Source organism: Myodes glareolus, chromosome 17, assembly GCF_982192425.1.
Source record: "Myodes glareolus chromosome 17, mMyoGla1.1, whole genome shotgun sequence".
In the NCBI taxonomy this organism is placed as follows: domain Eukaryota; kingdom Metazoa; phylum Chordata; class Mammalia; order Rodentia; family Cricetidae; genus Myodes; species Myodes glareolus.
This window is the reverse complement of record NC_142042.1, coordinates 13,890,612-13,914,537: the sequence shown is the minus strand read 5'-3', so window position 1 is coordinate 13,914,537 and position 23,926 is coordinate 13,890,612. Positions and strand designations below refer to the sequence as shown.

The 23,926-nt window shown below is 41.9% G+C and overlaps 2 protein-coding genes across 3 annotated transcripts in view; one reads left to right on the top strand and one right to left on the bottom strand.

Annotated features, from left to right (window-relative positions):
• Positions 1–4,546, bottom strand: part of Hs2st1 (heparan sulfate 2-O-sulfotransferase 1) — a 133,787-nt gene extending 129,241 nt beyond the window's left edge. The window contains exon 1 of one of the 2 annotated variants that reach the window (XM_087897483.1): positions 4,126–4,546. In XM_087897483.1, coding sequence (XP_087753609.1) covers positions 4,126–4,249 — 124 coding nt within the window. In that variant the 5' untranslated portion in view covers positions 4,250–4,546. The remainder of the gene's footprint in view (positions 1–4,125) is intronic. The other variant, XM_087897484.1, reaches the window with a different exon arrangement.
• A 273-nt stretch (positions 4,547–4,819) lies between these two features.
• Positions 4,820–23,926, top strand: part of Selenof (selenoprotein F) — a 31,221-nt gene continuing 12,114 nt past the window's right edge. Inside the window, exons 1-2 of the mRNA XM_087897482.1 lie at positions 4,820–5,181; positions 14,630–14,797. Of these exons, the coding sequence (XP_087753608.1) occupies positions 5,107–5,181; positions 14,630–14,797 (243 nt within the window). The 5' untranslated portion in view covers positions 4,820–5,106. The remainder of the gene's footprint in view (positions 5,182–14,629; positions 14,798–23,926) is intronic.

The following is a 23,926-nucleotide window of genomic DNA, read 5'->3' as shown; positions in this document are numbered from 1 at the left end:
TACTGGAAGCAGCGTATAAGCACCCAAGAGTTTGACCTGGAAGCACATTGTTTTCAGAAGTTCTGACGAGGGTTGCTCAAACTGTATTAAATATTTGTGATTTTATTTTTTTTAACCAGTACAGGGGGTCATATCATTCTTTATAAATGTGATGAGAACTACACAACAAGTTTTACTAAATTCAGACATTTCGATGTGTGTTTATGTATGAATATGTTCTTGAAGCCTAAAGAATTTCAGGTAAGTGAAAAAGACTGGAGTATAAAACCAGCTGAGCTAAGTGAACAAAAACTGTAACATATGAATAAAGGAACTTACATGGAAAAAACAGGTTATTTACTATATTTGCCATACATGGTTATTCATCAAAAGACATTATAATAAATCTCTGCACATAAATAAATGACTTAAAGAGCAAATGACAAATAAAAACTATAAACTATTCTAATTAAGTATAGGAAATATATACCACCTTGATTCAGGAAAGTCTTAACATGAATGCTATTTGCCTAAAGTGATAAAATTTATGTAAAATTAACATTTCTGTACAAGCAAAATATACCACAGCTGAGAGACAAATGCAGACTTAGAAAAAAGCAGAAATAAGAACAAATTATTTGCCTGAATATTTAAAAACCCAAACAACAAAAAAGTATCCAATTATTCCAATAAACAAGTACAAGTAAAAAGCAATAAACGATGTAAAGATTTCTAATGAAAAATTTAGGAAATATAGTTTAACAACATGTCATTTCACAGCCTTGGAGCAGCAGCATTTAAACCTCAGCACTTCTAGCACTTGAGTTTCTGGCAATAGAGATTACTGTACCCTTTGGGGATAGAAATTGGCAAGTAACAAGTATTCTTTGATCCAGACATCCCCCTAATAAAAAAATAACATTAGTGGATAAAGAGAGGCACCTAAAGATTTATTCCAACATTGTTTACAATAACAAGAAAAGAAGCCTTAAAAGGAGGGGAGGTGTGGAGACACAATTACTACTTACCACTGACGGAGTAAATTAGAATTTAGCAATTTAGTAATGCATAATTCGAAATACTAAACAGTCATTAGAATGTGTCGGATTTCAGTGTACTGACATGGAAAGAGGTTTATAATATTAAATAAAACAAGCTGCAGAATAATATATAGTAAGATGTAGGAATATTTGCTTTAAGGAAAAAATAACCTATACAGTAGTAAACTGTAATATTGGGAGCTTTAGGAATTTCTATTTAAATAATTTCCTAAGACACCAGTGAATACACTGTATTTTTTAATATACCTATTGCTTTATTAGAGATCTCACCATCAAGATATTATTGGCTTTAACCAAGTCACATTACAGTCATTAACAGACATTACCATCCTTTGGAATCTTCTACAGCAAGAAAAACAAACAATAAAACTACTTTTAAGGGCAAAATGTTCATTAGCAAAATGAAAAAAAAAACAAAATGCTTTTTAATGTTGCAGTTTTACAATTACAGCAAACAGCCAAAGATTTTCTTCTCCAACAGCAGAAACAAGCTATTTTGGTCCATTTCATTGAGTAATATAATTATGTTCATTGCATGGATATAAACAAGGGGCGAGACATTAAGCCAATCCCTTTGTGCCAGAAATTGAGTTTTCTCAGAATGATATTCATTCTCAGCAATACATGCATTGATAATACAATTTATAAATGCTATTCAAACAGCCCCATTGTAGTACAATATCACTAGAAAGTCTGAAATTGCCTGGTGTAATTACAGGAGTCCTCGACTAGGAATCAAACATACCTGAGTTCCAATTCCGACTCTGCCACTTACTATCAATACAGTCTTGGGTAAATTATATAATTTAAGGATTATCCTGTATCTGAAAGATAGATATCTCTGTTCTTGGTAGAGTAAATAAGAACATCACAGAGGAAAGTTGTCTAGTGACAGCCTGACCCTTTTGTCTCTCTTTGCTAAGGAGCCAGAATGTGCACTGTCTCTTCAGTACTGCCTTTAAAACAAGACTCAGCCTGTGGGAGTGGGAAGGAGGCAAAGTGAGGGCATCTACAGTTACTCTTCAAGGCTGAGGAAGAACATCAGAGGCCAGGAGTTCAGGTTCAGCATGGACAACCCATAGACACATGCCTGTGTCATTTAAAAATAAAAAGAGGAAAAAAAATCTAAACAGAAGATTAATGAGTTGACATAAAGGCATATGCTTTCTCTCTCTGTCATACACATTTGAGAGCTGTATTTGAGAGCTTCACATTTGAGAGCTGTCCTTTTTCTTTCTCTAAAACAGAGTAGTGCAGCGCAGCAGCACAGCATAGACTTGAACCTACCATCCTCTGGCATCAGCTTTTAGAGCGCTGGAATTACAGGCCTGCCTGACCCCCATGGTCAGTCCTGGATTATGTCTCTGACTTACTTATTCTGGTAGATATTTGCTGTTTTCTGCATAGCTATCTATTTTGATGCACACTTTTTATTCCTGGCAGAGGATTTTTTTTTTTTTTTGTCATACATAGAGATCATGAGGAAGCACAGTGCTCCACCTGTGGCATTCTACAACTTCAGGTAAGTTTGCTTCCAAAATAATCCAGGTGGCACATAGAAACAACAGGCAAGCACAGCAGAAAGAATGTTAGGCAAGGAGGAAAATCTGTAGCGTTTCTAAGAAAGTATATCAAGAGAGTTCCGAGAAACAATACAAAAAAGAATAAATACAAATTCTGGTTTTAACTAACTTTTAACTTATTGTAAGATGAGTCACTTATCTTCCTGTAAAACTGGATCCTGACTGAGGCCAGACTTTGACTGTAAATGCTGTGGGGACGGAGCCATATGAAATGCAAACGTAAATGGTTTAACCTTTAATATGCAAGGTGAATAACTTTTAGCATACAGAATCTTTTTTAAATTAGAGTAAATAAATTCAATAGCTCTTCACATTTCACTCTGGAAGCTTCGGCTCCTCTTTCAAACTTAGCTGTACACCAACCAAACGTATTTAACTTTCTTTGATAACACTATTCTTTAAAGGCTTTTGTAAAATCTACCAAAACTTGCAAATAGCGACTACCTCTAAAATTTAAATTATTTTCTGGTGCTTTTATTAAAAATTCACACTCCCACTTACAGCTAGCTGTTCCTCAAGGTAACTTTAAATCGTATTTAAGAAGCTGGCTAGATGAAAGTGTATGCAAAACCCGCTTCCCATATTCAAATTACAACTCTTGAGCTGATTTTTAAGTGCCATGTACATTTGTAAATCAAAACGCGCCAGTCATTAAGTCTCCCTGTTTCCAGAGCACTTCCAAATTCCAAAGTTCCCCACTATCCGGAAACACGGGCTATCCGCGCTTTCGTCTGCTACTGCACGACTTCACACTCCAGTTTAGTGTTTTTCAAGCATCTTTACCCGTTCCAGCACTGACAGAACGCTTTAAGACACCCATATGGTTAGCTTTCCCCACTCTATTCCTTCCACAAGGTAAACGCTGCAATTCCGAACCTTCAACGATGCCCGCTCGTACAAGCAATCAACCTACACTCACGACCTGACTCTTCTGAAGCCCAAATCAAGCAATGTAGCGCCACTCAGAAAGAACTTCAGTCCCCCAGACGCCTCGTAACGGTACCGTCCGAGCTTTTCATCTGCTCCGCTGTCCCACATGGCCAGTCTACCTAGACAGTCAGCTCTAAGGTCCCTTGCTGCCCTCAGCTCAGGCATGCCACTCGCTGCACAGTGAGCGGCTTTTCTTCCCCATCGTTCCCGGAGTCTCCGTCCATTACTGCCCATCTCCCTCGACGAACCTCCCGACGACCATCATCCCCACACGATCCTCATTCAAATTCCAGTCCCCATTGCCGCACAGAGCTGGGGCTCTCCGGGAGGATGAGCGTTCATTTTCTCCAGCAGCACCAGCCCCATGCAGACTTGAGTCCCCTCTCTCCGTGGAGGGCCGACGGGGCAGCCCTCTGGCCGGAGACCTCGAGCGTGCAGCCCGTCACTCTGCTTCCCTCCCTGGTGGTGGGAGCTCGACGTGCCTTGGTCCCAGCTCCCGGGACCCTCCGAGAGCCCTGCGGACGCCCACTTGCTATGCCCGGCCATGCCCACCCGCTCGACCAGCGCCTCACCTAGCTTCGCCCGGGACTCCTCCAGCTTCTGGATCTGGTTCTCCAAGAAGAGCATCGCCACCGCGAAGGCCACCACCGCCAGCAGCTGCAACTTGGGCGGCATCATAATCCTGAGGAGCCCCATGAAACCCGCTGCTCGAGATCAAGACATACCGCGGGGGGGCGGGGAGCGGGGCCCCGCGGGCGACCGAGGCGCCGGGAGGAGACCCCGACCCGGGAGCTGCGCGGACTGCCGCGCCGCAGAGACCCCCCTCCTCCGCTCAGGTCTTCCACCCGCGGGAGCCAGCGCCGGTCGCCCGGTGCACACTTCTCCTCAGCCCACCCGACGGCCCTGGCGCCCTCCTGTCGCTGCCGCCCGGCTCCGGGACCCCACGGCCGCACGCCCTCTTCCCTCGCTTCCTCCCTTTCCCTCCTCGGTCGCTCGCGGCCGCGCGCTCCTCTCGCAGCGCTGCGGCTGCGGCTGCGCCGCCCTCGGCCCGCCCCCTGCCCTCCCCCTCAGCCACCACGCGCACGCTTTGACGCACGCTGCCCGGCAACCAGAGGCTCCACCCAACCCTCCCTTACAGGGGCGTTCATTGGTCCGAAGAGCGGCCGCTGAGCGCCCTTTTGGTTCGATTTACGGTTGGGTTCCTTGACAGAGGACTCAAGCAAGGCGGTATTTGATTGGGCAAATTCGGACAGGGAGGCGGGGCTCGTCATGGAGGCACTGGGGCTTCATAGATTGCCGACAAAATGTCGTGAATGAGGAGCACCGGTGTGGGGAGTTTAAGGAAATGCCTGATTTGTATCTCTGAGGGAACCTGACTGCTTTTAAGTAATCGATCACTTTTCCGCTCCTATGGCCGCCTGATTAATATTCGTCTCTGAGGGATCATCGGCTTGTAGCCCTGGTCTTTCGCGGCAGGTTTCGCGGCAGGCATTGCAGTGGACGTCCCGGTCCAGGGGTCCTCGAGATCTTGAAGATTGACGGGGTCTGCAGGGATGGCGGCCGGGCAGGGTGGGTGGTTGCGGCCCGCTCTCGGGCTGCGCCTGCTGCTGGCGACTGCGTTTCAAGCGGTAAGTGTGGGGTGCCCCCGTGGCTGCCTCAGGGCCGGTCGGAGGGCTCGGATGGGGAATATCAACCCCGCGGTCACGCAGGGGACCGCCCTTGGAACGGGCTTCCTTAGTGCCGCTTCCATCCGGGATGAAACGTGGCAGACGGAATTCCAGCCGGAGCGCTAGAGGCGATGGTCTGCTCACCTCAGGCACATAAAATCGATTTTTCAAGAAAGCAGTGGGTACATAAAGTCAGTAATGCTTAGAAAGGAGGGAAGTTTCTTTTAACGGGACAGAAATGAATGAACCTACCATTGCTTACGACAAATACTCCCAAACTTAAAGGGACATCTTCGTGGGTTTCTTCATTAACAAAAATGCATGGATTCTGAATCTCTCAAAGGAGAAAGCCTAATTTTGACTTTTTTAGCTGCTTATGAAACAACTATTGGTAAACTCCTTTATCGAAGTTTGCAATCCATATTTACATGTCTTCCACTTAGGGTATTTGATTTGTCCAAAATTTGGAAAGTTAAGATTATGCCATAGGTCTGTAAATACTTAGACTTTTTCATACAAAGAAAGTAATTTGCAAACTTTGTGTCTTCTTTTGTTACTTTGTCCAAAGGATAGACTCTTGCCTTCTCAGATTGCAATACAGTATTGTTTTTCAAGCTCCTGGTGCTTAAGAAATTGCCGGGCGTTGGTGGCACACTCCTTTAATCCCAGCACTCGGGAGGCAGAGGCAGGCGGAGACCAGCCTGGTCTGCAGAGTGAGCCCCAGAACAGGCTCCAAAACTACAGAGAAGCCCTGTCTTGAAAAAGAAAAATTACTTAGGCCCTAAGTCTTAGAGAAACAACCGTGGAAACTATCCGTAGACTCCAGAGATAAGTGGATTGTTTGTTTTTCCTCCCATCATAGGCCATTTGAATTTGTTAGCACTACCACAAGTCATAAAGGAGTAATGTTTCAAACTACCTTCAATATTCAATGACTTCGTAAGAACTCCTCACCCCCAAAATCAAAAACCCGAAATCAATGTTTTAAATAATGTAACCATCTTTTAGGCTGGTGGAGCAGTTCCGTCATGTATGCACTGATTTGAGCTAGTCAGTTAATTTAATGAAAACTCTAAAGCTACAATAACTCATAATCAGTGCCATTAGCTGGGACCATGTAGTTCCTCTGCTTCTAACCTCTCATCTCCCACTAGACTAGACTACCTTCTTTTTCACAACAAACTCAGGGCAACACTCCAGAAGAGCAAAAGCTTACAGTCCCTCCTGTATGAGGGACTTGCCATGGAAATCCCATAACCCTCCTGGGAGACAAAGGCTAAAAATAGAAAGAAGATGTCCCACTGTCTAAACTCCACGTTATACTTGTCAAAGGAGTCTCAAGAGAAAGCCACAGGTAAATAGACTCCACTGCCATATGAGAGAAGTGACAGAATTGCATTGCAGACGAGTGTTCAGACCAGGATAGGAAGAGTTTAGGGCGAGTTGTTGCCATAGTGACCATCCACCTATTCTAACTCAAAACTCGGATGTCATTTCTGACTCCTTCCTTTATGCACCTCACATACTAGCAATTACCAAGCCTTCCTAATTATTACTTCCTATGTATGCCTGAAGACCAGTTTGATGCTTGTTAATCTTTCAGTCACACAGGACCTTTCTCCTGAGAAGTAACAGAATTGCCTTTTTCTATATTAAGATTCCAAATAAAATTTGCCTTTACCAGCTTTCTAATTGCCCAAGCCAAAAACGTGTTCCCTTAAATTCTTCATATTTTCACTCTTTGGGTCGAATTTAAGGTCATTAAGACCTTGAAATTTTCCAAGCCAGTCACTTAGTTTTGTTGCCAGAGGTAATTCAGGCCAGTATATCCGCGTACCTGGAATTACCATTAACTAGTTTCCTTATCTAATGTCTCTCTGATTCCACCCAATACATCTAGAGCAGTCGTTCTCAACCCCCCTAATGCTGCAACCCTTTAATACAGTTCCTCGTATTGTAGTGACCCCCAACCATAAAATTACTTTTGTTGCTACTTCATAACTGTAATTTTGCTACTATTACAAACTGAATGTAAACATTTTTCACAGGGATTATTCAACCCTCAAAGGGCCGTGATCCACAGGTCCACAGGTTGAGGACCTGGATCTAGAGTAATATTTCTGAAATCTAAATCTATTGTGCTTCAAACTTCCACTTGTTTTTAAGAGAGTTTGCCTTAAGTGTTCCTTAGCAAGTCGGTTGGTAGTCTACCAGCTTTTTCCCCAGTATTTGCTTCTTCCACTGGGAGACGAAAGGGGTGAAGAACTGCTGATAGCTAACTCCAGCAAATGTCATGTAGTTGGATCTCCTTCAGTAGCACTTTCCCCTATGCCCATAAAAGTATGATTGTCTTCTACCTACCATCTAATCCTCCGTTCATCATGTGGGTCAAAAGTGTGATTTAGGAATCGAACTCGGGTCCTTAGACTGGCAGCAAGCACCTTTACCCTCTGAGCCATCTGAGCCATCTTGCCACCCGTCAGTTTCCAGTTAAGAAATTACTTACTCCAGGACATCAATCTCTGAGCACAAACTTGGCTAGGAGCCATTCTGTGTATCAGTGGCAATCACTACTTCATCTCTTAGGTACCTTTCAGTCTTCTATTGTAATGAAATTTGTCATTTTCCCACAGGGCTGACTGGCTCTCACCTTAAGGAAGGGTCGGTTCCTGGTTATCATTTGTCTACTGACAGACACAGAGAGAGATGCAATATCCTGAAATCTTAAGTAACGTAGTTGATGAGTGAACTAGCGAATCTGCATGCTAAGGTCTGATAGTGCCGACAGATGACCCCTTGTGAATTATCGACCACCTATTCCAGTTAGCTTCCTGTAGCTCTGTCGTTACAGTCCCAACTGAATGTGTCGTTGACAACTGATGCTGCAGGTTAGTGAAAATCCACCTCTATTCGCACTCAACTTGCCTGATAATTACATGATTCTTGATACTAAATATATACTAGACTGAAACCTTTTAATGACAGATATCAACTCCATTCTGTTCTTTGGTGAATGAGAATACACTGTTTTACAGTAATAATCTTTTAAATTAGACAACTATACCATTCCACTCAGGTATTCTCCAAGCCATCTTTTATAATCAAAATCAATTTCTCTCTATAAATTGATAGATATAGATAGACAGGCAGATATGCATATCTATATATGTAGCTATTTACCCCCTCCCCACCCCGTGATACTATGCTATTTAGTTTAAAAAGAACTTTAGGTGAATAGGTCTTCAAATTTTAACTTCTAATAATTGTGAGCTGCCAGGCAGGGATGGCGCATGCCTTTAATCCCAGCAGTGGAGGGTCGGGGGAGGTGGATCGCTATGAGTTCAAAGCCAGCCTGATCTACAAGAGCTAGTTCCAGAACAAGCACCAAAGCTACACAGAGAAACCATGTCTCGAAAAACCAAATAATTATTGTGATTGATTTGCTCTGAATCTTTATTTTCTTCTGTTGGTTCTCTGTGAAGTGACTAACTAGAATGTAGTGCTTAACTTCATCTACTTTAAAGACTTAGAAAGTCAGAGCCAGGCATGCTGGTACCTCCTGAGTCTGAGCTACTACTTATATCACAACATTCAGAAGGCTGAAATGAGAGGGTCAGACGTTTGAGACTAGGCGGGGCTAAATATAGCAAGTTATGATCTAACCTAGGCTGCATAGCAGGACTGTCTCAAAGGAAGAACCAAAAGGCAAAACTTGAGTCAAAAGTAATTTCTCCCTCTTGTATACTCTCATATACAAGCTTATACTCCTTATTATGTCATACTAGTTTATACCCCGTGTTACATCATACTTTCTTATACCCCGTGTTATGTCATACTAGCTTATACCTCGTGTTATGTCATACTAGCTTATACCTCGTGTTATGTCATACTGGCTTATGCCCCGTGTTATGTCATACTGGCTTATGCCCCGTGTTACGTCATACTGGCTTATGCCCCGTGTTACATCATACTGGCTTATGCCCCGTGTTATGTCATACTGGCTTATGCCCCGTGTTACGTCATACTGGCTTATGCCTTGTGTTATGTCATACTGGCTTATGCCCCGTGTTACGTCATACTGGCTTATAGCACGTTGCACTTACCCCATGTTCTTAACAGATCATAACTGGCCAGATTATAGCTGCGCAAGTGTCTGTCCCTCTGTTTCTCCTGCCAGAGTACTCGCCAAGAGAATACAGGGACTACTTTCCTTTAGTTTTTACCATATCTAATGTTTTTTCACTTCCAGCCTCAGAAGTGCAAATGGCCTCCCCTTTTCTCCCTGCTTCTGCAGAGTGGTGATGAACCATAATCAGTCCCCAAAGTTAGAGAAAAACCTTACTGCCCAGAATCCTGGTTAAGACCGTAGACATGTCACCCTTGACAAACTCCAGTGTCATGACTCCCTCTCATTGTGACACTCACTTTTTGTAATGACTAAAATCCTTGGCAATGAAAGAAGTGTATAGGATTATTAGAAATACAGAAAGAAGTTAGACTAATTCTTGGATTTTGCAAAAGGGGAGAAGACCAAGCACAGTGGGCACTTGTTACAGTGAGAATCACAGCTGTAGAACTTCTTGAAGGAGGAAAGTAGTAAACTTGAATTTCTTGGCACCTTGAAGTAGAGACTTAGCTCATTCTTTAACTTACACTAGACAAGTTTGAGAATTGTTTAGTGTCTGCATCTCCAAGTAGCTGTCATTTTAAGTCAGTGGCAGTGCATACTTAACACAGCTGGGCTAACAGCAAATAATCATGTGTAAAGATTAGAACAGTACATTGTAGTGTGGCCTAAAGGAGCTCTTTACCAAAGTTCCTCAGTGTTGGTATGCGCGCCTTTGTTCAGGTCATATACATCTCTATATACACCGTCTTCTTTAGTGAAAAACAGAATAGAATGAGCTGTGCGTACCTGATTCCAAAACACTGTCATCGCCAATCTGGCCAAAGTTTAGCATCTCCTTCAGTGGATGGCATAATTGTAGTTGTCAGTATTTTTATTGTTATTGATCTGTCTAGCAGTGATGCATCCTGAATTCCACGCAGTAAGCTAGGCCAGGGGTTGTTCTAGTCTGTTATCTGTATAACAGTGCCTGAGACCAACTAATTTGTAAAGAACCATATTTTGGTGCACAGTCTGGAGACTGCACCGTACAGGACTAGACAGCCACATCTGATGAGCACACCGACTACCACAAGAACCGCATGAACCAACTCATAAACCCTCCATACCTCTAACTAGACCCCACCTCCCTACACTGTGTTGAGGAATTGGGCATGTACCACATGGATTTTGATGAGGACATACACTTAGACTCTACTGTTGATGGTGTGTGTGTGTGTGTGTGTGTGTGCACAGCTACAAGTGCTTGCTGAGGCCAGAGATAATCAACAGGTGTTGTCTACTGCTCGTCCTCTTTTTGAGACAGTCTTTTACTGAGCCAAGAGCTCAGTGGTTGGCTAGACAAGATTACCAGCAAGTTCCATCCATCCCCGAAGTCATGTCCTTACATTTATGTGACATGCACTTTACCAACCAAGCCATCTCCCCATTCCCAGCATTAAAATCTTTTTTCTTGTGTAGTCTTAGGTTTTCTTACTATCCTGTCTGTTTCCTTCCTAAGTACAGCTAATAGTAAATGGGATGCCACTATAAAGCACTTAGCAGGCTATCTGGTGGTTTGTAAGGACCAATAATGTTGGTGCCTCTGGCCTGCATTATGTTAAGATCCATTCTCTAACCCATCTATTTGTTTGTTGCCAAATTTGAAATCTGTTCAGAATTACATGAGAAACCCACGAGTTTGCTGAGAGTAAAGGTTGATGAAAGGAGTGTGTGTGTGTGTGTGTGTGTGTGTGTGTGTGTGTGTGTGTGTAATTGGTAGGAAGGGGATACACCCCTCTATCGTGCACTTGTGTACATGTGGAAGCCAAAAGTTGGTGTCTGTTGAGGGTCTCATATCATTTCTTCACCACATGTTTTGAAAAGGTTTTCTCACTGAATCTAGAGCTCCTCGTCATCACCCTAGACCCCGATGAGGCCCGGTGAGCCAGCTGGCTTTTTTCTCCGTTCAGTGCTGGAATTCCCATGTACATTGCAGCCCCTGGCTTTATAGGTGGATGCTGAGGATGCAAACTCATGCTTGTTCAGCAAGCACTTTACCCTCTAAGCCATCTATCTCCCCAGCCCCAGTTTCTATAAGTTCTTAAGCAGTTTGCAGTTTTCAAAGTGAATTTGCTTTTATTACATGTTTCAATTACTGATTGCAAGACAAATTTGCATAAATGCAGTGGTGTAAAACGGTTCATTTTGCTTTGAGATTCAGTGGGCTATCAGTTTTCAGACTGGCACAGCAGGGGCTCGTCTGCTCCAAGGTCCCTGGAAAGGCTGGAGTCTGAAATCTGAAGGCTCTCCACTTGAATGTTTAGTAGTTGATGATGTCTGCTGGGGGCCTTGGACGATCTCTGCAATGATCTGTCCATGCTGTGTCTATAGTTTAGGCTTTTTTTGCAGCATGGTAACTAAGTTCTGAAATTGATGCTTGGGGGTGGAGAGTGCATGCAGACAGACACTGCACACACACGCACACATGTTCAATGCCAGTCACATTGTAAGAACATGTGGGGTGACGTGTGCATTGACACAGCTGTCTCCAAGCCATCTTGGAGTAATCTTACAGATCACTTTACTGGTGGGAAGTTGCAAGAAGTGTCTAAACTAGAGAATTGACCACAGAAAACTCACTAGTAACCTCATAGGTCCCTCCCACTCAGTTGGGATAGTTGGTTAGTTTTGAAGATGATGCACATTCCCTATTTATAGAGATAGGGTAAAATACTTATGAGATGTCTGCTTAGAAGACTGACCAATAAAGACCAATGGGATGGTCAGCATTGTGTGGGAATGTACTAGCAGTATTTTCACTGAGCAATGTCTGGGTTTTAATCTTGCTGATTAGTTTAAAAGAAGGCTGACAGACTTCAGCTGGTGTGCCAATTTCAGCCAACCCTGACATTTATTGGGACACTCGTGTCTGCATTGTCTGTGGTTGCTTTTGTGTGGCAATGGCAGACTTGAGTATTTATGAGAGGAACCATTTTTCTGCCAAACCATAATTGCTCTCTGGCCCTAAAAGGCTTGCAGACCCTTCCCTGTTGTTGAAGACGAACCAGGTAATGTCAGTCAGACATTTCCTATTGAGACTGTGGGTTTACCGAATCATCTGTTTAGCAAACAAGAGCTCTCATTGGCGCAAGAAATAGAATCAACTTAATGCCTGTCATCAGAATCACTCACACCTGCAAGGCAGAAACCCCAGGTTTACCCATGCAATATTGTTGAGTAGGTCTGTTTTACAGTTGCGCATACGTTTCTCCGTGAAGGAAGGCACAGTGGCTAAAGGTAAGTTACGGATATTACAGAGGGGGCTTCCTCGAAGAGGACACTGATTAGGTTCTTGGAAATAAGCGTAACAAGGTAAAAATGGTAAAATCATTTTAGAACAGCGGTATGAGGGTCAGTTTTACACTTCAGGACCACAAGGGTTCATAGCTGGAAAGTGGGAAAGAGAAAGGTGGAACTGACTAATAGTGAAAGCTGAGAGACAGGAAAAACCTTAGAAGCCAGGGATCTAGAGGGATGGCTCAGCAGTTAGAGCGTGTGCCGCTCTCACAGAGGACCCCAGATCAGTTCCCAGCATCCCTGTCTGACTCGGAACAACCACCAGTAACTCCAGCTCTCAGGGAATCTGAAGCCTCTTGCCTCCACAGGCATCTGCACACATGTGCGCATACCCACACAAATAATTAAGAATAGTTAAAATGGTTTTTAAAATTGAAAAATTGAATTGTCTTAAAAGTTGTAAGATTTGAGAGTTCCTCAGAGAACAGAACTGTGAAACTATTTTTTAGCTGTGAGATGGTGAAAAACCTAGAGGACTTTGGCCTAGCAAACGAGTTGACCAGGGGGAAGTGGTACCATTTTTAAGATGTCAAGTGCATTTGGAGGGCTATACTTACAGAAACAAAGATAGACTCCATCATAGGAAATTTTGAATTTGCAGCATCTGATGAAAATCAAGTGAGCTGTTGACTTTGGAAGCCTGAACTCAGGAAAAGGGAGCATTCAATAACATGGTATTTGGAGTCCTGAATAAAATTGCAGCCTCCCAAAAAGCAGGGAACAACACCTAAGTGTATAGGCCAGGCAGTGAACCCAGCCACTCAGTAGGATGGCAAGTTTAAAGCCTGTCTGGGCTACAGACTGAGTTCAAGACCAGCCTGGACAACTTAATGAGGACCTGTCTCAAAACATAAAAAGGTGACTGGAGAGATGGCTCAGCGACTGGCTTGGCTACTTTTCGCCGCTGTGATAAAACACTATAACAGAAGGAAGGTATTTTGAGATATGGTTCCAGGGGCCCATAATGACAGGGACAGCTTGGCACCAGACAGGCAGAGCAAGATGCTAAGAGATCAAACTTGGAAATGGGGTTATGATCTCTGGAAGCCTGTGATGTACTTCCTCCATCAAGACTGTACAACCTTACCCCAGACAGTGTGCCACTAACTAGGCAAATTTCAAATGCCCAAGCCTTGTAGAGGGATAATTCTCATTCAAACACACCAGTGGCCAAGATCGCCTGCTACTCTTGCAGAGGACCCAGGTGATCCAAGTGCAGTTCTTGGCACTCACGTCTGGCCCCTCACAGCAATCTGTAGCTCTAGTCCCAGGGAATTATCTTCTAGCCACAATAGGCATACACAGAAAAATAAATCCTAAAGCAGTTCAGTCAAGTACTGTATTTTTGTGATGCTCGGGTTTGAACTCAGGCCTTGAATTTCTAAAGCAATCTGGCATATTGTTGCTTGCTTCAACAGTGTAGAAATTGAAGTTTAGGAGGCTAGCTTCCCCAGGATCACACATCTGGTAAATGATTTGATTCCTCAAACCAAAAGTATTTTTCCTTATGAAAAAAATTTTTAATAAGCTACTGGATAATAATAATAATAATAGATGTATAATAGGCACCTCACTGAAGTTATAGTTTGTATTTTTTGTTAATCCACATTTTCACTGAAGTAGTGATATTAGGTCCAGTGTAGTACATACCTGTAAGCCCAGCACTTTGATGGACAGGAGGATCAGAGATAAGGTCTAGTTACCTTTCAGCATATGTCTAGTTCAAAGCCAGTCTGGACTATATGAGATTGTCTCTTAAAAAACAAAGCAACAACAATAAATCAAAAAAATAAAGCTGTGGAATCCAAAGTACTTAAGAATTTGTCCCCACATGAAACATAACAGCACCTTGTCTCCATTATGTTCAATACTAACAACTCCGTTTTCCTTTTAGGAAGTTCCGTGTAAACTTGGAACTGTTTTATTCTTTGTTTTCATTTTCAGGTGTCTGCTCTTGGGGCTGAGTTGTCGTCAGAGGCATGCAGAGAGTTGGGTTTCTCCAGCAACTTGCTCTGCAGCTCCTGTGATCTTCTCGGACAGTTTAACCTGCTTCAGCTGGACCCCGTTTGCAAAGGGTGCTGTCAGGAAGAAGCACAGTTTGAAACCAAAAAGGTCCTTTTTTCTTTTGTATCTCTTTCTTTGCATGCTTTAGTTGAGATAGATAGGATACAGATTTAATCTATTTAAACAGGAGTCTCTAGCTTTACAAGTTTTAGTAAACTCAGTCAACACTTGCCTGGTCTACTATATCAATCAAAGGAAAAGTGCTTACATACCAGGATCCATTCCACTGTGGGTATCCTGCAAGGGCAGAGAAAGATGGAACACTCACCACAGAATGACCATAGCAAGACTGTATCCCATCATGAGCTAGATTCTTATCTCTGGCCAAGTTAAGGCAAGGGCCAATTAATTACACTTTGGTTTCTTTTTTAATAATAAGCCAGTTGTACAAAGAAATCTGAGATGGTAGCATTGGTGCAAAATGTTGGGTACCAACGTGATTAACAGAACTGACGCTGTCTATACCGTTACTGGAAATTCCAGATACCCATAGCCTTATCTTTCCTATTTGAGAAGTCAGTCCAGGGTAAGAAGCTCTGCTCCCGAAAATCTGTTGTTTTGAATCCACTGTTCATATAAGTGCTCAGAGTCTTTGTTTGCAGGTGTGGGTGGGTTGGCAGTTTGGAAACAATCTCCCTGTAGAACTGGCCGTGTAGCCCAAGATGGACTTGAACTCATTGCCCTCTGGCCTCTGCCTCCTTGGGCCTGAGTAACAGAGTGCTCACCTAATATGTACATGGCTCTGTCTTCAGTCCTCATCACCAACACAAAGCAGTTTATATTAAAAGTGACTTAGTGCCAGGCCGTGGTGGTGCACACCTTTAATCCCAGCTCTCAGGAGGCAGAGGCAGGTGACTCTCTATGAGTTCAAGGCCAGCCTGGTCTACAGAGTGAGTTCCAGGACAGTCAGGGCTGATTCACAGAGAAACCCTGCCTTAAAAAAAAAAAAAAAAAGTGACTTAGTGAGATTTCCAAAAGCAATGTCCCATTTCCCTGTTGAGTCCCTTGTATTACTCTTTCACTTGTCCGTGCTGTACTGTGGGAACTGCTCCTACTTGTAAAACTTTCAAATAGTAATGCTTGCCTGTGACTAGATAAAGTTTACTTCTAACACTAAATTCATATTTATTTAGCGTTTTAGAGGAAAAATAAAGCACATGTTGTTAAAATACTACTCTTTTGTGGTAGCCAGTTTTAACACTGATCCCTCAGTCTGATGACCTGAAGTTTCCAGTATCCCAAGTGAGTTTACAGAGTCCAACATGCTCTTTGCTTTCTTGGCTGGAGTATGTTTTGTGTTTAGATTCCATACATGTAAGGTAGTCCCTGTATATGTATAAAGCTAAGCACTGAGTTTTAAAAGCTTGATTTGAAGAGGTTTAAGACCAGATTTAACTGGTTTACTGTGACTTCCCTCTGCCTTAATAGTAGACACTCACATGGACAAATGCTGAAGGACTCTGGGTCCTCTCATCGTCATCCCATGGCTGGGCCATTATCCAGCCCGGAAAGATAGCACTAATATCCTAAACTTAGAAAGCGGAGATGAGAAGAGATAAGAGCCCTTTCATCGATACAAAATATGTCTGAAATATAAACAGTACATAGAAGAGCTGTTTCTGCCTATTGCTTTTTGTGAGTGTTCCTTTAAAATGCCAATTTTTAATATAGTTTTTGTGAAACCAAATTTGGATCTCATTGCTCTAAATTTAATTATATGACTGTTGAGTTTTTACTACATGTTGAACTGTGTGTTGTACCTAGACAGTTTTCAGCTGCTACAGCTTAGCGATAACAGACAAGAGTAGTCTGCCAGTTACTATTAGCTAATTGTGGCTACAGTGTTTTATATAGCCAAGGACAAGTGAGTCTGCGTCCTAATAACCTTGTGTACTGAGTTTAGTGCTTTCTCTTTGCTGCCAGCCCCGATCGCTAAGCTCCATTTCCCATCAGGCATTTTCTAGCGTCTTTCATACAAACGAAGGAATACTTTTTATAGGTGCAGTGGAAACAAACCAGAAAAAAAGTACTTAGAAGTACAACTGCAGCCATGACAGTGGCGTGTGGAGCGAGCCCCATAGGCTTTGCTGTCCTGTCCAGTAGAAAGCAGTGAGTGCCGCGGCTCAGCACAGGCTCACTGTGTGCAGTAAATACCCATCCGTCTCGCTCAACTCAGGCCTGCACTTAGCTTCTAAGTCATTGTTAAATTTGATGTGCGCTTGATAAAAATTAAATTCTCATATAAAATTAGCTCCGCTAGAAGGTTATTTATTTTCAAAATGTTTTAGGTCTTGTTTGTTTGTTTTTAGGTAGAATCTGGCTATATAGTTCTGGCTGGCATGCAAATACCTGTATTACTTTTCCAGTTGCAGTGGCCAAGTACCTGACAGACGCAGCTTCAGGAAGAAAGTGTTTATGCTGGCTCACGTTCTAGTCACAGTCAGTCATGGGAAGGGAGTTGAGGCAGCAGGAGTACAAAGGAGCTGGTTACCTGCCCCGGTCAGGACGAAGAGAACAGTGAAGCACGGTGCTCAGCTACCTTCTTCCTTTTCTTTAGTCCAGGACTGCGCTCCAGATCCTGGAATGATCTGCATACTTATAGAACGAATCCTCTCCCCCACATAGCCTAATCAAGACCATCCTCCATGGCATGCCCCAAGCCTGTCTCCCTAGTCATTCTAGATCCTGCTAAGCTGATAGCAACAATAACTGCCATGCTGTCGTCATTAACCAGCCCATAGAGATCAGGCTGGCCTTAATCTCATAGCCATCCTCCTTTTTCTTCTAATGGTAGGGTGATGTGCACCACATCTGGCTATTTACTCTGTCTTTTATAATACAGTTTCAAATGTTGCCTTTTCTAGTTCCATGTGTTGATCTATCCACAGATGAGGCCAGTTGTTTTTAATAATGTTCAATTTTTTTTCTTTAAAAAAATTATGGAAGCATATAATATCTTGAAATCCTTTGAAATTTATTTTGTTATTTGCTTATTTGCGTTTTCTTTCTCTTTGGTCTGCCCAATGCATTTTAGCAATAAAGGACCTACTAATGTTCTCAGGTATCACTTAGAATGAGTATTTTGTTCAGCTGTTCTGTTCCTGTTTTAAGTAGCTTTCAAAGCTCACAACTGTGGTTTTAAACATAGGAGATTAACTTAACTGGAGAAAGCATACAAAACATAATTTGTAGCTTAAAGGAAAATGTAAGCTACTAGAAGTTGAATTTCAGTGGAGTTTTGTGCAATTAGTATTTACCTAGCACAAATAACTTCAGCTTTTCGTAGAGTCTTAAGGTGCAAGGGAAGGTATTGAAGATACGTCCTTTCCCACTGACTAAAGCTCTTCCAATGATGTTTTACTTGACCCTCCTTGACCAGTGGTCTTAGCCACCTGCTAAGAAAGGAGTGAGGTTTTTAGTCATAAACTCCACAGGTGAGCATTAGCTGGGATTGGGGATGTCAGCTAGAAACCATATGGGGCTAGTTGTATGTATTGTCTTTCTTTTGTCTGCACCTTTGCTTGTTGGTTCTGTTGGTTCATTGGTCACTGCCCTTGCGCTAGGAAAGCACAGTGACTAACTGTCCATTCCTGAGTTTGGCACCTCCAGCTCCTTCCACTGGAAACATAGTTCTTCTGTACTCATATCACTGGGCTGTTTTAAATAGAGACTTACTAGCTCACGTATGACCAGAGGAGGCAAAAGTTAACTGGTGAGGGTCAGTTGTTAGCCGTCGTGTGGCTGCTGGAAATCCAACCGTGGATCCCCTGGGACAGCAGTAGCGCTCTTAACCCTGAGCCATCTCTCCAGCCCTTACTCTAAGGTACTAACTGGAGTTGGGAAATAACAAAAGAAGCTGTTAGCTGCCACAGTGACTGTGTGGAAAGTGTATTGAAACCAAAAGATGGAGCTGTCTCGGGTAAAGAACAGAGGTAGAGCTGGATATGATGCTGTACACCTGGAATTACAGTGCTTAGAGGACTGAGGCAGGAGGATTGCTTTGAGTTTGCACCAAATATAATTACGACCTTTTTCAGAGACTGAAGAGAACAGAATAAGATACTGATTAAGAAGTCCCACTAGTGAGTTTTTGTTCCATTTTTACAGTAAACCATTTTTTCTAGAACTGTCTTTTAGGATGTAATTCATCTACTTCCTTGTCTACCCTCATCACCATCCCCAAGTCAGATTAGCGCCTCCTCCCTGCTCCTAGAGCGCTTGGCAGATAATCTGGCTGTGCTGTTGTTCCGATTATTTTGCCCTTTATTGTGCATAAATTGAGCTCTTTAAAATCTTAGTTTTATCATGTATTTCTAAGACCCTGACCTTTTGAACGCTGACTCAAAAGTCTATACTTGAATGAGTCCATTTTCACTGAGAACAAATTAGATATGGTGGGTTTGGGGTTTATTTCCAGTTATTTTAAGAACACAGGCCATAAATCCAGCACTTGGGAGTCTGAGACAGGAAGACTGAGTTTGAGGCCAGCCTAAACAGCATAGTCGTGGCCAACCTTTAAGAATACTTAAAAATACAATAGAACCTTACTTTATGACTGCTTTTATATTTATGTGCTTCGTGTATTTATGCTGAAGAATAGTAAAAGCTTTGAAAGAAACAGAAACTTGTTTTCCTGGTGGCAGGTGCCCACTAGTAAACCTCAGTAGTAAGTATTAGCGACAACTCCAAATCTTTCATTTCTACATTTTATTTTTAAGGATGTATCAAAAATGGATGTGTTAATTGTTTGGTACAGTTTGCTGACCATCAGCCTTCATTAATAGTGTTTATTTATTGAGAGGGCCTCACTCTGCCCCCCCTCCCCCGCCGCTGTCCTTAAGCTCGCAGTCCCGAGCTTCAGCCTTCTGAGCACAGGATCATCAACAGGCACTGCTACTCCAGCAACAGTGGACATGAGCATGAGATTAAAAATAATCACATTTTATCTTAATTTTGTTTTTGATTAGATTAATAAATTTTTTTTTAATTTTCTTGTATTTTTTCTGAGGATAAACACAAATCAATTGTTCCTTTTTTATTCTGAACATCTGTCTTCTAAGGTTTATACACTTACGTCATTTTTATCAGTAGTCAGTCTTTCTACTCCTGTGACCTGTCATCTTTATTCCCACTCCAGCTTCTTGCACACGGTGCTCTTGTGGAGTGGTGCTTCTCCTTGATGCGTGCCCACATCTTTAGAACCCCTGGGGTTTCGTGGGTTTTTAAAACATGGTTTATTTGGTTGATTTTTTTCTTTCTTTAAAATAGCTTTGGTTCCCCCATGTAGTGCCTTTGCTTCTTTCCGTTCACACCTGCACTCGTCTGTTATCCTAAAGCCACACCTGTCAGCAAAGCAAAGCCTTCTAAATCTAGAACGTGCTTAGCTAAATTACTCGTATAAAACAGTACTCAGATTGTTTGAAGTTCATCTGCAGTCTGTTCCATCTTGATTGACTCTAGGGAGTTTGGGAAAGTGGTTGAGAGCCTGGTTTTGGCACCCAGGTTGCTGGGACCAGCCCTCTGCTGCTCAGCTGGTGTCTTGAAGGATCTGATCTTGTTGCCTGCCCCCTTTCTCTCTGTGGGCTCCTTCCTGCCCCGTGGTTGCTGTGAGATAAAAGGAATGAATATTCACACAGAGCTTAGAGTTGTGCTTGGTCTGCAGGTGCTTGCCAGATATTTCTACTGCTGGCAGTGATACAGCACTAGCAGCGTGGTCTACAGGGTATGTGTGCGGTGTTTAAGCAAACAAGGAAAAGTAGAAATTTGAGTGACTCTGGAAATACCACAGCAATGATAACTGTTGGCAGAGTACAGGAAATAGATAGAACATGAATCGTTAGATTTGCTAGTGATAAAAATTTGCAGCATAGTCTTCTTATATTCTCTTTCCAGCTCCTCTCTCAGTTGGTACAGGAAGGACTATATTTTGTGATAACAAAAAGGACTATATATTGTGATGTGAAAACTTTTAGTGTTTGCAGCTACTTGATATGGTGTCAGGTCTCTGTGATCATCATGGCCACCAGAGTCACAGTCCTCAGGAGGCAAAAAGACAGTTCAGCTCAGTGTGACCAATACCCGATGTTGGCTCAAACTTCAGGGATCTGACCCCTAGTAATTTATTTTAGGCATATTTAAACACAGCACAATTCAGTGAAAACTTTCCTAGTGATAATTAACTCATTCCTGTGTGCACTATAAAGCACATATAAATCTCATTGAGAAACAAAGTAAGCTAAATGTAGACGTGACTACATGCAAACTTTTGTAACATACATATAACACCTTCCATAAAGATGTGTTCTATAGATTGACTATAGGTGACAACCTTCCATAAAGATGGGTCCTAGAGATTAGCTGATAAACAAGCTTGAGATAAGAGTCTAGGAGGAATCTGATACGGTCTCCACCACACAGCACAACAGGATCACAAGGCTGTTAACTGTGTCCACCTTCTGGGTAGATAGCAGGTTATTCCTTTGAGGCAACAACCTTGTGTAGTTGACTGTTCGGGTTCCCTTAGTTCTTATCTGAGCACAAAGAGCTCGGTACCTCCTGCCATGTGGAACAGAATGTGTGTAAATGATATCAAACCACATCCTAGAGTTCAGTGCTTTCAGTCCTGCCAGTGATTGATTTTAGTGAAGAATATAGTATAATTTGACCTTTTAATCATTTTATCACCTAAGACCTTGCAAGAAAGATATGAAGGTTTGGGGTGGTACTGCTAGAATACTGTCTTCACACCATTGCTGTGGAAGTCAGTCTTTAACAAAACAAACATTGGAGCGCGGCCTGCCCAAAGTGGGGTGTTTATTTAGGTGTCAGCTGGACCGCTGAGCCCAAAGTTCTAAACCACAATACTGTTCGATATCATCTTGAAAATGTTGACAGTAATTCCTTCTATACAAAGTTTATGTAAAAATCGAATGACTTAAACATGAAAGGTCTGAATGGCCTGCTTAAGGTCTCTATCTGTTGGACCTTCAGTTCAGTATGCAAGAACAACTAATAGAATTCCTTTACTACTATTTATTTAAAATTATCAAATCTTTATCTTTCTGTTTACCCACAGACTATAACTCCTGTTAATTTGGTGATTTTGAAAAAAATAAGTGACATAATTTTTATTATTTTTTAATAATAAAATAAAATAAATTTTATTTAAATTTAAATAATTATAATTTTAAATATTATAAAAATAAATTTTATAATAAATAAAATAAATTTATTTTAATAATAAATAAAAATCAAGTTAATTTTTATTAACTTGAAAAAATGGGGCATTAAAATAATTTTTTATTCATATATATATATATATATCCCAACCACAGATTCCTCTCTCCCTTCCCCCATAATTATTTTAAATTTTAAAGAAATATAAGCTGTAGCCAATTTCAGCATGATTCAGAAGTCCACTTGAGCAGCATTGTCTAGGTATCAAGCTTAAACACTAACCTGCCAGAGACACAGTGTTGCTACTGTGTAAAACACAGAAGGCTGGAGAGGAAGCTGTGCTAACTGTGCATGACATTGTAGTCACTAAAGAAATTTCATGCTGCTTAAAATAGCGTTGCTTTTCTAGCATCCAGAGTCTCTACAGAAACTGATTTCTTCAAAGGAAACAAAATCAGAACATGATTCTTAGTGTGACATAAAAGCGTTCTTCTCAAAGGGGTTTTACATATAAGTAATGCTTGGCAACAGTGCAGATCCGGTGTGACCATTACTAAAACCACCTCTTGTGTAACAGTACTAACTAGTGGTACAAGTAGATTATAAGAACTTGTAATAATGACCACTGTATCTGCTAACTTGTTAGTCTATGAAAGCACTCTTCCAAGAATTTTAAGTTGTAGGCAGTGGAGGCACAGAGGCAGGGAATTTGAGTTCAAACCCAGTCTAATCTACATAGCAAGTTCTAAGCCAATCAGGTCTCTGTACTGAGACCCCATCTCAAAATACTTGAAGCAAAGTGATTTCTATAATGTCTTCATAATCACTATCACACTAGTAGTTTTTTACTTCATAGTTGACACCTAGGTAGTAACATCCTGTCTAAGATCACAGAGCTAATTAGAGCTCTAATGTTCGTGTGTGTGTGTTCATCAAGCTTTTGAAGTTTATTTTATAGCTATTTATTTGAACTGAAAATACGTGTTTTTACACTTGCCTTTAATATGGAAAGTTGATGCGGCCTTTAAGAGCTTCATAAATTAGCATCAGCTCTCTCAGCAAACCATTGAAACATTCTGTCATAGCTGTAGCTTATGCTATCTAAGAAGAGTAAACCCTTACAACAGTGCTCTCACCCTTCCTAATGCTGCGAACCTTTAATACAGCTCCTCTGGAGTGCTGACCCCAACCATACAAGTATTTTTATTGCTACTTCATAACTGTAATTTTACTGTTATGAATCATAACGTAAATATCTGATACGTAGGCGCTGTGATATGCGACCTCTGTAAAAGGGTCAGTCAACCCCTAAAAGGGTCGTACTACCCACAGATTGAGAACTGCTGCTTTGAAGTAATTAAATCTGCCTTTCCCAAGCACAACTACATAGACTCTTAGGCTCCTAATTACCTTTGCATTTACATGCTAAGTGTTTCTCCTTGAAGTGGGCTCTGTGGGTGCCAAAATAAACTCCTAGAACAGTAAGGAATAGAAGATATTGGACTTGTGTAACTGGGCTGAAACATAGTATCTGAATTTAAGGTGATAACCACTAAAAAGAAAACAGAAATAAAATATTACTAAAAATAAATACTAAAAGAAGAAGGAAGTTGGTAGGTCTCTCACATGCCAAGGGATCCCAGCTACTGAAGAGCCTCAACCCGGTGGTTGGTAACATAGTTCTTCTGTGGATACAGCCATGTGGAATTAGCCAGTGGGGAACCAACAGCAGACTGTTTAAATGTGTCTTGTGGAGGATGAGATACTGTTGGCTTTTGATTTCTTATCTTCTTTTTATACTGTGTTGTTTGTTTGTTTGTTTGTTTTTAATATGATGTCAGATGCATTGGTTTCTTTTTTTAAAAAATGGTTTTTAGTGTGAGGGAAGCTGTGAACGCAGCACACCTGCTGGGTGTTGCTTTGTTTCAGGTACAGGTGCCCTTCCTGATAGGCTGTCTCTTTAGATGGGAACGGGGTTTACTCTGGGGAAGGTGACAGCAC